Genomic DNA, 13,200 nt, shown 5'->3' on the forward strand with positions numbered 1-13,200 from the left:
ATCTGGTAAGACACTCTATGCACTTGCATTAAGCATAATATCACCAGAACGTCCTTTAAGGCAATAGGTTTAAATTCAACTGTAATATTTGAGAATATTGGGAAGAGTTCTAGATAAGGACAATTTGTGTTAAGGTTTTAATTCTACCCAAAGGGGAAATTGTTTTAAAACCGTTATAATGAATATGTTGCTCATCGTTAGAAATTACGATTTTATTGTGTTATTGAAACATAATAAATCACACTGGGGCATGAAGGGAAAATCGTCTAACTGAAACAACGCTGCAGTTAATAATGTATGTTAGTAAAATGAATACAAATACCCTACAATTATCGATTGCTAATTTTAAGGACCGACCGTCCGACCGACCGGCAGGCAGGCAGGGTGGCAGGAAGGCAGGGCAGTAAGGCAGGCAGGCATACAGTCAGGCAGGCATGAAGGCAGGCACGCAGTCAGGCACGCAGGCAGACAGACAGACAGACAGACAGACAGACAGACAGACAGACAGACAGACAGACAGACAGACATCGTGATCCCGTTTTCTCTCATTATGATTTTGTTGCTTCATATCAAGTTCTCGCGTTCTCGGCCTTGTAATCAATATAACATTTCATGTCATAACTTTGACATGTAAGTAATTGAAGTTATATCTGTCATAATACGAGTACTTATATCTTACTTTCGAGCCTGAACACCGATTATTTTTTCCAAAGATATTATCTCTTTATCGATAGTAAATGTTTAAAAACAACCATCTACTACATCTATATTTATAGCTCATATTTCAAGTAAAATGTTCAATGGTTTCCCCCAATAATCTCGACCAACCATACCAGGCCGCGAGATAAGACAAGTGGAATGCAGCCAACAAAGAATGCCAATTTAAATGATCTGTTGTCAAAAACAGTCTTTTTATCTGAAATCCTATTTGAAAAAAGACTTCGATACATTTTGCGCACTGGATATTTCAGCGAGCGACATCGCTTTCATTCAAGATAGTACCGTTCTATTTGAAATACTGTAACATCATTTGTATTGATCGGCTATAAAAATTTTTTATTTCAAAACATGTATTGTTCGTTGTCACGTAAAGTAATTTTCCTCGGTCATTTTCCGATATGTTTCTGTTAAATTTTTATTTCGGTCAACCCATGAAATCAACGAAAATGTCCCACAAATAAATTGCTTACGGTACTCAATCACTTACACAAGAGAACACAATTTTTCAGAAATGTTGGCTGAAGGGGACGAACAGTCTTTGATCACTTACACTGAATTAATATTTCCTTGTGATATCCTTCATCGAAATACAAAGCCCTACATGCAATAATAAAACGGACTTCTTGGTAAGCATTTTAATCAGACCGTTTCTTTAATCAGAAGCTGCTGATAATTCTGGAGTTCAATTAATGTGCATACATTATACTGTTTCTCTAATCAGAAGCTGTTGTTAATTCTGGAGTTGATATAGGATCATGGATAACGGCTCACCTGGTCAGGTGGATATAGACGGGATCTCACGAAGCGGTGATCCTTATGGCGACTAAGGGACGCTAAACATTGACGATCTCGAAGCTGACGACATCCGGGCATATGAGGAGTTTCTGAAACTTTCACAGTTTTTTCACGAGCTCCCTAGAGATATGTGTGTTTTGCAAATTGTAAGAGAATTTTCTTCTTATGAAATTGACCTTGAGCGGATACGCAATACATACTTTGAACACTTAAAGCAAACGTGTGAGGACTTCCCGTTTAACGATGATGTTGTGCTCAAGAAAAGAATGTTTACACGGAGCGGCGAGCCACTTCCGGTTCGGCTCGCATAGGACATTTACGCTATAATTGAGGTTGCTGAAGATGGAGACCCGTACATGCTGAAGTCGATGATCAGCCCTGCAAAGGCTAGGAAATCAACAGTAGCGCGGGCGATTCCGCATACAGATGTTGAAAATCAGGTTGGTAATGGTCGACAACCTGGGAAGTGTATGTGTTCTAGTGGTATCTGCATACTGAAAGACCAGATTTCTACCCTTCAGGCGGATCACCTGATCCTAAAACAGGCTGTGTATGCAAGTAACGAGATGCGCATGAAGGAAACGGAAGCTACAAAAAACTTCGGTCAATTAAGGTACAAATTTTGATGTGTAATGAGGCTATAAAAGACTGTTCTGACAGCACTTTATCGACCATTAGAAACTTAGTCAGTGCATCTGTGGCGAGGATCACTGAGCTAGAGGACAGACTTAGGGTTCTTGAGGTGCACCCTTTGTTAGATGATGCCAATAATCAGGATTTAAACACGGAATATACTGGAAACTGTGTGTTAGATAGCAGCGTTACATTCACCGCGGTTCCTATCTGCGTATCGGTCATAGGTTCGCCTGACATAAGGGGCGACGTTAGTTCTGTGCCGGAAGTGATTGACAATCAGTGCGATAAACCTCGAGTCTCCGATAAAACTCACAAGGTTGAAAAGCTGAGCAATCGTGCCTGCTCGCTTCGTGTTCCTACAACGACAAAACACTCGTCGCAGCAACTCCCGATACCGGTACGTGTCACAGAGCGGTCAGATGACATACCTGCAGGCGAATGGCAGGAGGGGGGGTGACTTTGAAGTGAAACGACGCATGCGGACGCGTCGTTTTTGTCTACTTGGCCTTAGTGAAAAGGTTAACACAGACATTCTTACACAAGTTATAGAACGAAAAGGCCCAACTGTGTCAATGCTGCGTGTTTTCACCTCTAAGTCAAGTCCAGGAAAGGTTGTGATTCGTCTAAACGTTTACGATAATGACATGGCCGACCGCTTGTTAGAATATGACTTTTGGCCGAGATATATTTTTTGCAGGCCATGGCGTACACGGGCGGCAAGACAGCAATCGCCGAGACTTCGAGAGCGACGTAAACGTTCGGACATTCGGGTGTACTCTCCTCACTTCGACTCCTACGATAACGACCCTTGGGCAAATCGATTTAGCAATCTGGATATGGTGGTGGACTAACCCGAGTGTGGGTGTGATAATGGCTTTATTTAATGTGTGGAAAATGGAAGACTATAAGTTAAAACTATTGACATGGAATGCAACTGGTATTATGTCCAGCGCATCATACTTGTGCAAAACATTGACTAACCTTCACATAAATATTTGTGGTATTTCAGAACATTGGTTGCTTAATAACAGTGTACATTTTCTCGACTCTGCTTTTAAAAACTATAGATATATTTTCAAGTGTCAAAAAGATCTATTATTGCCTAGCAAACGAAAATTGGTAAAGGGGGAGTAGCCCTACTTTGGCGACATGAACTTAATGACAGAGTTTCGCCCCTTGAAATTGATGATGATAGGATTATTGGTTTACAGTTACAAATATCACCAAGTAATTATGTATTTATTTTTCAAGTGTATCTGCCCTGTACGAATCATTCTTATGTGATATACAGGGATTACGTGCAAAAACTGTATGAACTTTGGTGTGCCTATTGTGAGTTAGGTATGGTAATTTTTATGGGTGATTTTAATTGTTCTGTACTTGATGACAAACCAAGAAGTTTTCTTCTTAGGCAGTTCTTTTCAGATTCGCAGAATATACCTGTAAATCGTTTGCCAGTTTGTAATGGTATGAAATCTACATTTGTATCATATGATAATGTATATGAATCAGTGATTGATTTTATCTGTTTACCCAGTGAGTGTATTGATCTCGTTATGCATTGTGAAATTTTAGATGATGATTGTCTTAAAGGGGCCTTTTCACAGATTTTGGCATTTTTTTAACTTATTCATTAAATGCTTTATATTGATAAATGTAAACATTGGATCGTAAAAGCTCCAGTAAAAAATCAAGAAAAAAATTAAAAAAAGGATAAGAACATTGCCCGGAGCAGGTTTCGAACCAGTGACCCCTGGAGTCCTACCAGAGTCCTGAAGTAAAAACGCTCTAGCCTACTGAGCTATTCCGCCGACTACACATACTTGACTTATTTTATACCTTATATAAGCAATCTTCGTAGTATCACAAAATTTAACGACAAAAACAGAACTCTCCAAATTATTCAATCGTTTCGCGTTGCAACGCTTTATAATTTTTAGGTTTTAAAATCGTCAAAAGATGCATATAATGGCTATATTAGAGCATGGTTAATGTTCAGTATTACTGTTTCCTCACAAATATCATAACTAAAACGAAAAATTACGAATCTGAGACAACTTTTTTCAATTTTGTCAATTTACAAAAGCGTGAAAAGATCCCTTTAATGTATCTAGACATAGGCCGGTCGCAGTTAGCATAAACTTTCCTGTGTTAGACGGGAAATTCAACGCCAGTGAAGAATCTTTTAAACGTATTAGCTGGAAAAGAGCCACGGATGCACAAATAAGTGACTATGTGGGAAATGTTACAAACTCTTTGAATCAATGTACATATACGTGCGATAGTAAAGAAAGTATTGACTCAACATATACTATGTTATGTGACGTGCTGACATGGGCGGCAGGAACTTGTATCGGTCATAGATCATTTCAGTCTCATTTAAAGCCGTACTGGGATAGTGGTTTACGTGAATACCATAAACAGATGCGTCAAAATAGTTCCCAGTTGTGTCGTGCTGGACGTCCGAGGAACAAAACTAACACAGAGTATATGTCCTATAAGGCGGCAAAGAGGGACTTCCGGCGAGCTCACAGAAAGGCTGCAAGTGAGCATATGAGGCAGCTGAACCGGGAAATTGACGAATCTGCAGAAATGAATACGAATGATTTCTGGAAACAGGTTAACACACGTCGTACGACCTATAACTGTAATAAGTCCACATCTGGTATCAAGTTCGGTGAAATGGTATATCGTGACCAGAAAGCAATTACGGAACAATGGGGATTTTATTTTGAAAGACTATATTCGCCATCTAACTCTGAACATTTTGATGGCAAATGGCGTGAGCATGTGTCACAAAACGTCGGACAATTGCGTGAGGCACTGATACCTGACAGCAACGCCACAGTAATGCCCGAAGACATTGAGAGGTGTATACGTTCTTGTCCAAATGGAAAGGCTCCTGGATATGATGGTATAACATACGAGCATCTCAAGCCAGTAGCGAGTGCTATTTCGCCATTATTAGCTAATCTCTTCACTGCAATTCTTCGTACAGTGTACATTCCTGACACTCTCAAGCGTGGTGTAATAATAACCCTAAATAAAGGAGGATCGAAACTGAAGGACAATCCGGATAGCTACAGAGCTATAACCCTTACCTCTATTGTGTTAAAGCTCTTTGAATCTGTACTGCTACAGCGATGTAGCACAAATATGATGACCGACCTTAACATTCACCAGTGTGGTTTCCAAGAGGGCCTTGGTTGTCTGATGACGTCATTCACGTTAGGCGAAAGTGTTTATTTTGCACGTGAACATGGATCAAAGCTATACGTGTGCTACCTGGATGGATGACAAGCGTTCGATAAAGTGTGGCATGACGGCCTCTTTTACAAGCTCCGAACAAAAATAGACAACACTTCACTGCTCGCATTCATTGAATTATACTCGAACATGAGTAGTTGTGTGAAAAATCGTGGCCATACATCGAAATGGTTCCCTATTCGTCAGGGAACCCGCCAAGGTGGGAACAGTTCACCGATCTGCTATCTTGTATATATTAATGGTTTAATCAATGCTCTTGAACATTCTGGCCTAGGTTTCTGTATGTACGGATTGAATGTGAACAGTCCTACAGTTGCAGACGACATGATTCTTATTGCATTTTCAAATCACGATGGCATGATGAAAATATGCTATGACTATTCGTGCAAATGGCGCTTTGAATACAATCCATCAAAATGTGCAGTTAAAGTATTCAACGAACAGCGATGCAGTCGACCGGAACGTATTTGGACACTCGGTCGCGAAACTATACAGGAAGCAGAATCGTACACACATCTTGGACTTAAATGTGACCGTAACATGTCGAGCGGTGCACTGATGTGTGAAGCGTCGTCGAAGATGAGAGGTACTCTCAATTCATCCTGCCGAACTTAATCCTATAACACTTCGAAAAATATATGTTAATGTGGTTTTGCCCAAAGCTTTATACGGCTCGCCGCTATGGTGCAATTATTCTAATAGTGACATAATGCAACTTGAAGTATCCCATAGACGATGTGTTAAACAAATTCTTAACGTCGGTAGGAACACAAACACCGATGTTGCTTTGTCATGTTTAAACATTGAATCCGCGGAAGAACTGATAGCCTTTGAGAAACTTGAGTTTTTTGGGCAACTGTGCCGGCTTCCAGTGAGATTTTTGGCCAAGAAAGTGTTCATCCATAGACTAGTACGATATTGTTTAGGGTGCGTGAATATGCAAGGGCTGATTCCTGACATCTACAGACTTTTACAAAAGTACAGTCTGATGCCTACCCTAGAAACGTACCTGGAACGTGGTGTATTCCCCGGAAAGATGTCATGGAAACGGACAATCAAAAAAAGTGTTAGAATGGCAAACAGACAAAGACGCTCACAAAATGCAAATGAAATTACATGTCTCGGGGACTCAAAGCTATTTAAAGCTGATAGACCGCTTACCGCCATCGTCATTTGTAAGACTTCACCTTCACTCTCTGTGATAATCCATAAGTCAACGAAGATTCTAAGTATGGCGATGTCGATGCAGTTTGCAAGTAAATGTGCAATTTGTAATAAGTTCACCGACAGTATTGTGAACCATACTCTCTGGTTTTGTGATAAAACGGAATCCAAAAGGAATAATCTTATTGTTGAATTGTACAAAGTGACTGGGCACTGCAAATTTATGCAAATTATGATTCTTCCAGTAATGGCAATGAGTAGACATCTAGTGTGTCTTGCACTAACAGTAAATGAAGATGACCTCTTTAGAAATGTCGTTTAACTCGAACTCATATGTGATTTGTTTTAACTTGATTATGATACATTCGCTTGAAATCGACTTTAATGTTTCTTTGTAATGGCATGAAATTGACAGGATAAAATTGTCAATATATTATTGATAACCTAATTTTAGCTTAAATTTTCGTTTTCGTTTAAGGTAAAGTATATTATGTTATCAAGAACAGTAAAATAGTGGGGTAATCGAATACTTGATGTTTATTTACCTACTATTTGGTATTAGATAAATAACTTCTTATGAGAAAATAGCTTTATAAGTTAACAAATAATACACCAACTTTCGCTTTCGACTTTGGTATGTGATATTGTAAACTTAACAACAGGTGAAATGATATCATTAAGTTTTTATTCTTTATATTTATTCATGATTACATGTTTTGTAGATCACGCCACCCTTGCTTTGTTAAACATGCCTAGTGATTATTTGTGATTATTGTATAACTATGTTGTTCGAATCTTCGATATCGGAGGAAATAAAGAATATATTTACATGTATATAATTAATGTGCATACATTATACTGTTTCTCTAATCAGAAGCTGTTGAAAATTCTGGAGTTCAATTTATGTGCATACATTATATATTGTAGCCTCGCTCTGGGACAATGCGGCTCAATGCATGTGCGCAGCCCGCACAGGCTAATCTGGGAAAACACTTGCCGCTTGTATGGTATATTTAATTTAAATGGCGTATTTCCTCGTGAAAGATCACAACAGGCGGAGCATGTTGTTACGGATTAGCCCGTACAAATTAAATGCATTAAGACTTCATTATCAACATGTTGTTCCGTTGTAGCTAAGGCTTCAGCGAAAGTTCACTTCAGGCGGATTATGTTGTTCCGGACAGTTCCGTACGTATTTAATGCATAAAGACTTCATGATCAGCATGTTATTCCGGACAGTTCCGTACGTATTTAATGCATAAAGACTTCATGATCAGCATGTTGTTCCGGACAGTTCCGTACGTATTTAATGCATTAAGAATTCATGATCAGCATGTTGTTCCGGACAGTTCCGTACGTATTTAATGCATTAAGACTTCATGATCAGCATGTTATTCCGGACAGTTCCGTACGTATTTAATGCATTAAGACTTCATGATCAACATGTTGTTCCGGATTAGCCCGTACGTATTTAATGCATTAAGACTTCATGATCAACATGTTGTTCCGGACAGTTCTGTACGTATTTAAGGCATTAAGACTTCATGATCAACATGTTGTACCGGACAGTTCTGTACGTATTTAATGCATTAAGACTTCATGATCAACATGTTGTACCGGACAGTTCTGTAAGTATTTAATGCATTAAGACTTCATGATCAACATGTTGTTCCGGATTAGCCCGTACGTATTTAATGCATTAAGACTTCATGATCAACATGTTGTACCGGACAGTTCTGTACGTATTTAATGCATTAAGACTTCATGATCAACATGTTGTACCGGACAGTTCTGTACGTATTTAATGCATTAAGCCCCGTTTTCCCAGAGCGAGACTCATATATTTTGTCCCTTATCGAAGTTTTAACGAAAAAAAATTCTTTAAAACAGGAACAAACTTTTGTTTAAAACTTAAACTGGTTTTAATTACATTGAATTAAAACACCGCCTTTGAAGCCCAAATACATTGTAAAATTGTACAAAATGTTACAGATTGTCTTATGATTGTAAATGAAGTCTTAAGTAATTACATTCGGCAATCATATGGAATCCAACGCAATTAGATAACGTACGATTACTATATTATAAAACTCTTTAAATTAAATTTATATATAATCAGGTTGATTTTTGTTTACGCGTTTGCGTTTAGTGATAATTCTGGGCCAAGTATGGCGTGAAGTCATCAATCGGTTTAAACCATAAATGTATGTAGTGATTGCTCAAAAGCAGTCACATCCACTGTATTAATTCGTTTATGTTAAATGTATTGTATGCATTTTTCCATTTGTAAATGAGTAACACTTTTGAAAAAAAAACGCGTCTGAATGCACGTGTGGAAAACGGGGCTTAATGAACGTGTGTAAATTGATGTCCAGAATAGCAGTCCGCACAGGCTAATGTATGACGGCACTTACCGCTGAGTCTTGAGTAGCAGTCCACACAGGCTAATAGAGGACGGCACTTACCACTGAGACTTGAGTAGCAGTCCGCACAGGCTAATGTAGGACGGCACATACCGCTGAGACTTGATTAGCAGTCCGCACAGGCTAATATAGGACGGCACTTACCGCTGAGTCTTGAGTAGCAGTCCACACAGGCTAATGTAGGACGGCACTTACCGCTGAGACTTGATTAGCAGTCCGTACAGGCTAATATAGGACGGCACTTACCGCTGAGACTTGATTAGCAGTCCGCACAGGCTAATGTAGGACGGCACTAACCGCTGAGTAGCAGTCCGCACATGCTTATGTAGGACGGCACTAACCGCTGAGTAGCAGTCCGCACAGGCTAATGTAGGACGGCACTTACCGCTGAGAAGCAGTCCGCACAGACTAATGTAAGACGGCACTTACCGCTGAGACGTGATTGCAGTCTGCGCAGGCTAATGTAGGACGGCACGTACCGCTGAGTAGCAGTCCGCACAGCTAATTTAGGACGGCACGTACCGCTGAGTAGTAGTCCGCACATGCTAATTTAGGACGGCACGTACCGCTGAGTAGCAGTACGCACATGCTAATTTAGGACGGCACTTACCGCTGAGAAGCAGTCCGCACAGGCTAATGTAGGACGGCACGTACCGCTGAGTAGCAGTCCGCACATGCTAATTTAGGACGGCACTTACCGCTGAGTAGCAGTCCCGCACATGCTAATTTAGGACGGTTCTTACCACTGAGTAGCAGTCCGCACATGCTAATGTAGGACGGCACGTACCGCTGAGTAGCAGTCCGCACAGGCTAATGTAGGAGAGCACGTACCGCTGAGTAGCAGTCCGCACATGCTAATTTAGGACGGCACTTACCGCTGAGTAGCAGTCCGCACATGCTAATTTAGGACGGCACGTACCGCTGAGTAGCAGTCCGCACAGGCTAATGTAGGACGGCACTTACCGCTGAGTAGCAGTCCGCACAGGCTAATGTAGGACGGCACTTACCGCTGAGTAGCAGTCCGCACAGGCTAATGTAGGACGGCACTTACCGCTGAGTAGCAGTCCGCACAGGCTAACGTAGGATGGCACTTACCGCTAAGACTTGATAAGCAGTCCGCACAGGCTAACGTAGGATGGCACTTACCGCTGAGACTTGATCAGTCCGCACAGGCTAATGTAGGACGGCACTTACCGCTGAGACTAGATTGCAGTCCGCACAGGCTAATGTAGGACGGCATCTACCGCTGAGACTTGATAGCAGTCCGCACAGGCTAACGTAGGATGGCACTTACCGCTGAGACTTGATCAGTCCGCACAGGCCAATGTAGGACGGCACTTTCCGCTGAGACTTGATTAGCAGTCCGCACAGGCTAACGTAGGATGGCACTTACCGCTGAGACTTGATCAGTCCGCACAGGCTAATGTAGGACGGCACTTACCGCTGAGACTAGATTGCAGTCCGCACAGGCTAATGTAGGACGGCACTTACCGCTGAGACTAGATTGCAGTCCGCGCAGGCTAATGTAGGACGGCACTTACCGCTGAGACTAGATTGCAGTCCGCACAGGCTAATGTAGGACGGCACTTACCGCTGAGACTAGATTGCAGTCCGCACAGGCTAATATAGGACGGCACTTACCGCTGAGACTTGATTAGCAGTCCGCGCAGGCTAATATAGGACGGCATTTACCGCTGAGTAGCAGTCCGCACAGGCTAATGTAAGACGGTTTTTTCCGCTGATACTTGATGTTTGTTTAGAAGAGACTTCCTTTAAATCGAACAATTCCATAGAAAAGGAAAGTGCCGTCCCTGATTAGCCTGTACATATGCATTAATCCCCTTTTTGCAATAGTTTGGATCATATTAATAGGTCATTTGCATTAAATAAATGAATTGCGCACAATTATATACTCATTATGATACTGGAGTTTCATTTCCCATATATATCTAATGGATGTTGCATTATATTGAGAACCTACGTCTCATAGATTTAAAGCCATACAACATATTATTACTTTGATATATTCCATTTATGGTTTCAAAATTAATTGGCAATCCGGCATTCTGCATTCAAAAGATATATGACCGATACAGGGAATCTAGATGAACAAATATTACTATCAAGAAACGTTTGAATAATAACATATAGTATGCAAGATTATATAGTGCAGGAGTGCGTTTTAAAATCCATTTCTACAACAGCTAGACGATTTACATTCTCACATCTACCAGAAATTTTGCACTGAGTTTTAAGCTTTAGAACGTGTGAACGGCATTATTAATATTACTTAAAGCAACATTAACAAATTAAATCGCAAAGTAACAGCTATGATTTGACATTTGGATTAACATTACCGTTTGAGTTTATGAGATTGACACATGGGAAAATGCTAATATTTAAAATCATCAGATTTAAAGTATTACAAACACTGACAAATAACAAATTCAGTTACAAGTCATGTACATGACTCTTCAAAGCGTTAAAATAACGGACACATAACATTTTAAATGAGCTTTAACTGTTTAGTAATGAATCAAACACGCCTTCTCATTACGTTAAACGATTGTTAACAAATCGTAAATATGTAATATATTATGACATTGTGAAGTATAATATTAGACGCAACTCAATTTTCAAAATAATGTTATATATCCGAGATGTTTTCGGATTTAAAATTAAAGCCTGAAACATTAGCCAAGAGTGCGACTGAGGTGTTTGACTATCAGGACGTAGCGGTTTTCGTCAGGGTCTAAACGAAACAGAGACTTCAGCGATATTCCCGGGGATCCGATTTCTAATGTCCAAATGGATTCCACAGGGATTCACTTGTCATTTCCAACTGATTGTATTTGCGCTGAATTTAGCTGCTGACCACTACGTTGTGATCGTTTTTTATTTGCAGAGTCGCTTCCCGTATCAATGGCGGTGTAGACGTTTAGGATCCGATTGAGCCTCGTTCTGGGAAAACTGGATTGTATACATGTACATAAAGTGGCGTCCCAGATTAGCGTTAGCAGTCCGAATTTGGTAAACAGAAGGTTTTATACATGTACGTTAAGTGTCGTCCCATATTAGCGTTGGAATTCCGCAAAGGGTAAACAGAAAGTTGTATACATGTACGTAAAGTGTCGTACCAGATTAGTGTTAGCAGTCCGCATTGGGTAAACAGACGGTGTTACACATGTACGTTAAGTGTCGTACCAGATTAGCGTTAGCAGTTCGCATAGGTCTAACAAAAGGTTTTATACATGTATGTAAAGAGCCCGCAAAGGGTAAACAGAAGATTTTATACATGTACGTAAAGTGTCGTACCAGATTAGCGTAAGCAGTTCGCTTATGGTAAAAATAAGGTTTTTATGCGTGACGTAAAGTGTCGTCCCAGATTAGCGTAAGCAGTCCGCGTAGGGTAAACAGAAACGCCACTTTCCGCCTAAGTTGGATTCTTCTTTAAAGGAGACTTCCCTCAAACTAAATATTTCATAAAAACGAAAAGTGTCGTCCCTAATTATTAGGCTATTCGGACATGCCTTAGCCCCGTTTCACCGAACGCGGCACAAGTGAATACAAATATGTGGTCCGTGCAAGCAGTCAATTGTACACGTTGAATCATTTCAACGATTTGTGTTCTACTCCAAAGTAATGGTAACATTGCTGCAATCATAAAGAAAAACAACTATAATCAATTCAGGGCCACTTCGCGTTCAATTTACCGTTGGTTTTCTATCAACAAATAACTCGTATCGCTTTATCTCAACATCATGCAAACTTCGATTGTGTTTTCATGTAAACTGTTTAACAGTTTATCAGTTTATTTAAGTCTCATCCACAATACATTATAACAATTATAACAATAAATGATTTCATAGCATGTATGAATGTAATGTAAATGATCTATGTGCATCAACCAAATAAATGCTCTTCCAAGTGGTGGGGGAACTATTGAGACGGCACTAATACACAGCCTGACTCCTACAAACATATACGTGTTCGTATAAATCGTAGGTAAATTTAAGGTAAATTTAACTAGTTCTATCAAAACATCTTTGGGACTAATAATCTTTGGGAATATCGAATACCTATCTCACTAAGAATATGATTTCATAATGAAAATTCCCTGCACACAACTTTTAATTTTTGACACAATATACACATTCAAAACATACAATAAGATAATTGATGAAAATAAATATGC

At 40.0% G+C, this 13,200-nt stretch overlaps 1 protein-coding gene across 1 annotated transcript; it reads left to right on the plus strand.

The window, feature by feature from the left end:
• The first annotated feature begins 4,464 nt into the window (after nucleotides 1-4,464).
• Nucleotides 4,465-5,448, plus strand: LOC127863777 (uncharacterized). The gene has a single exon (XM_052403422.1). It carries the CDS (start codon nucleotides 4,465-4,467, stop codon nucleotides 5,446-5,448), a length of 984 nt encoding a protein of 327 aa, XP_052259382.1.
• The last annotated feature ends 7,752 nt before the right edge of the window (nucleotides 5,449-13,200 follow it).

The sequence above is a fragment of the Dreissena polymorpha genome, unplaced genomic scaffold, assembly GCF_020536995.1.
Source record: "Dreissena polymorpha isolate Duluth1 unplaced genomic scaffold, UMN_Dpol_1.0 chrUn036, whole genome shotgun sequence".
Lineage (NCBI taxonomy): Eukaryota > Metazoa > Mollusca > Bivalvia > Myida > Dreissenidae > Dreissena > Dreissena polymorpha.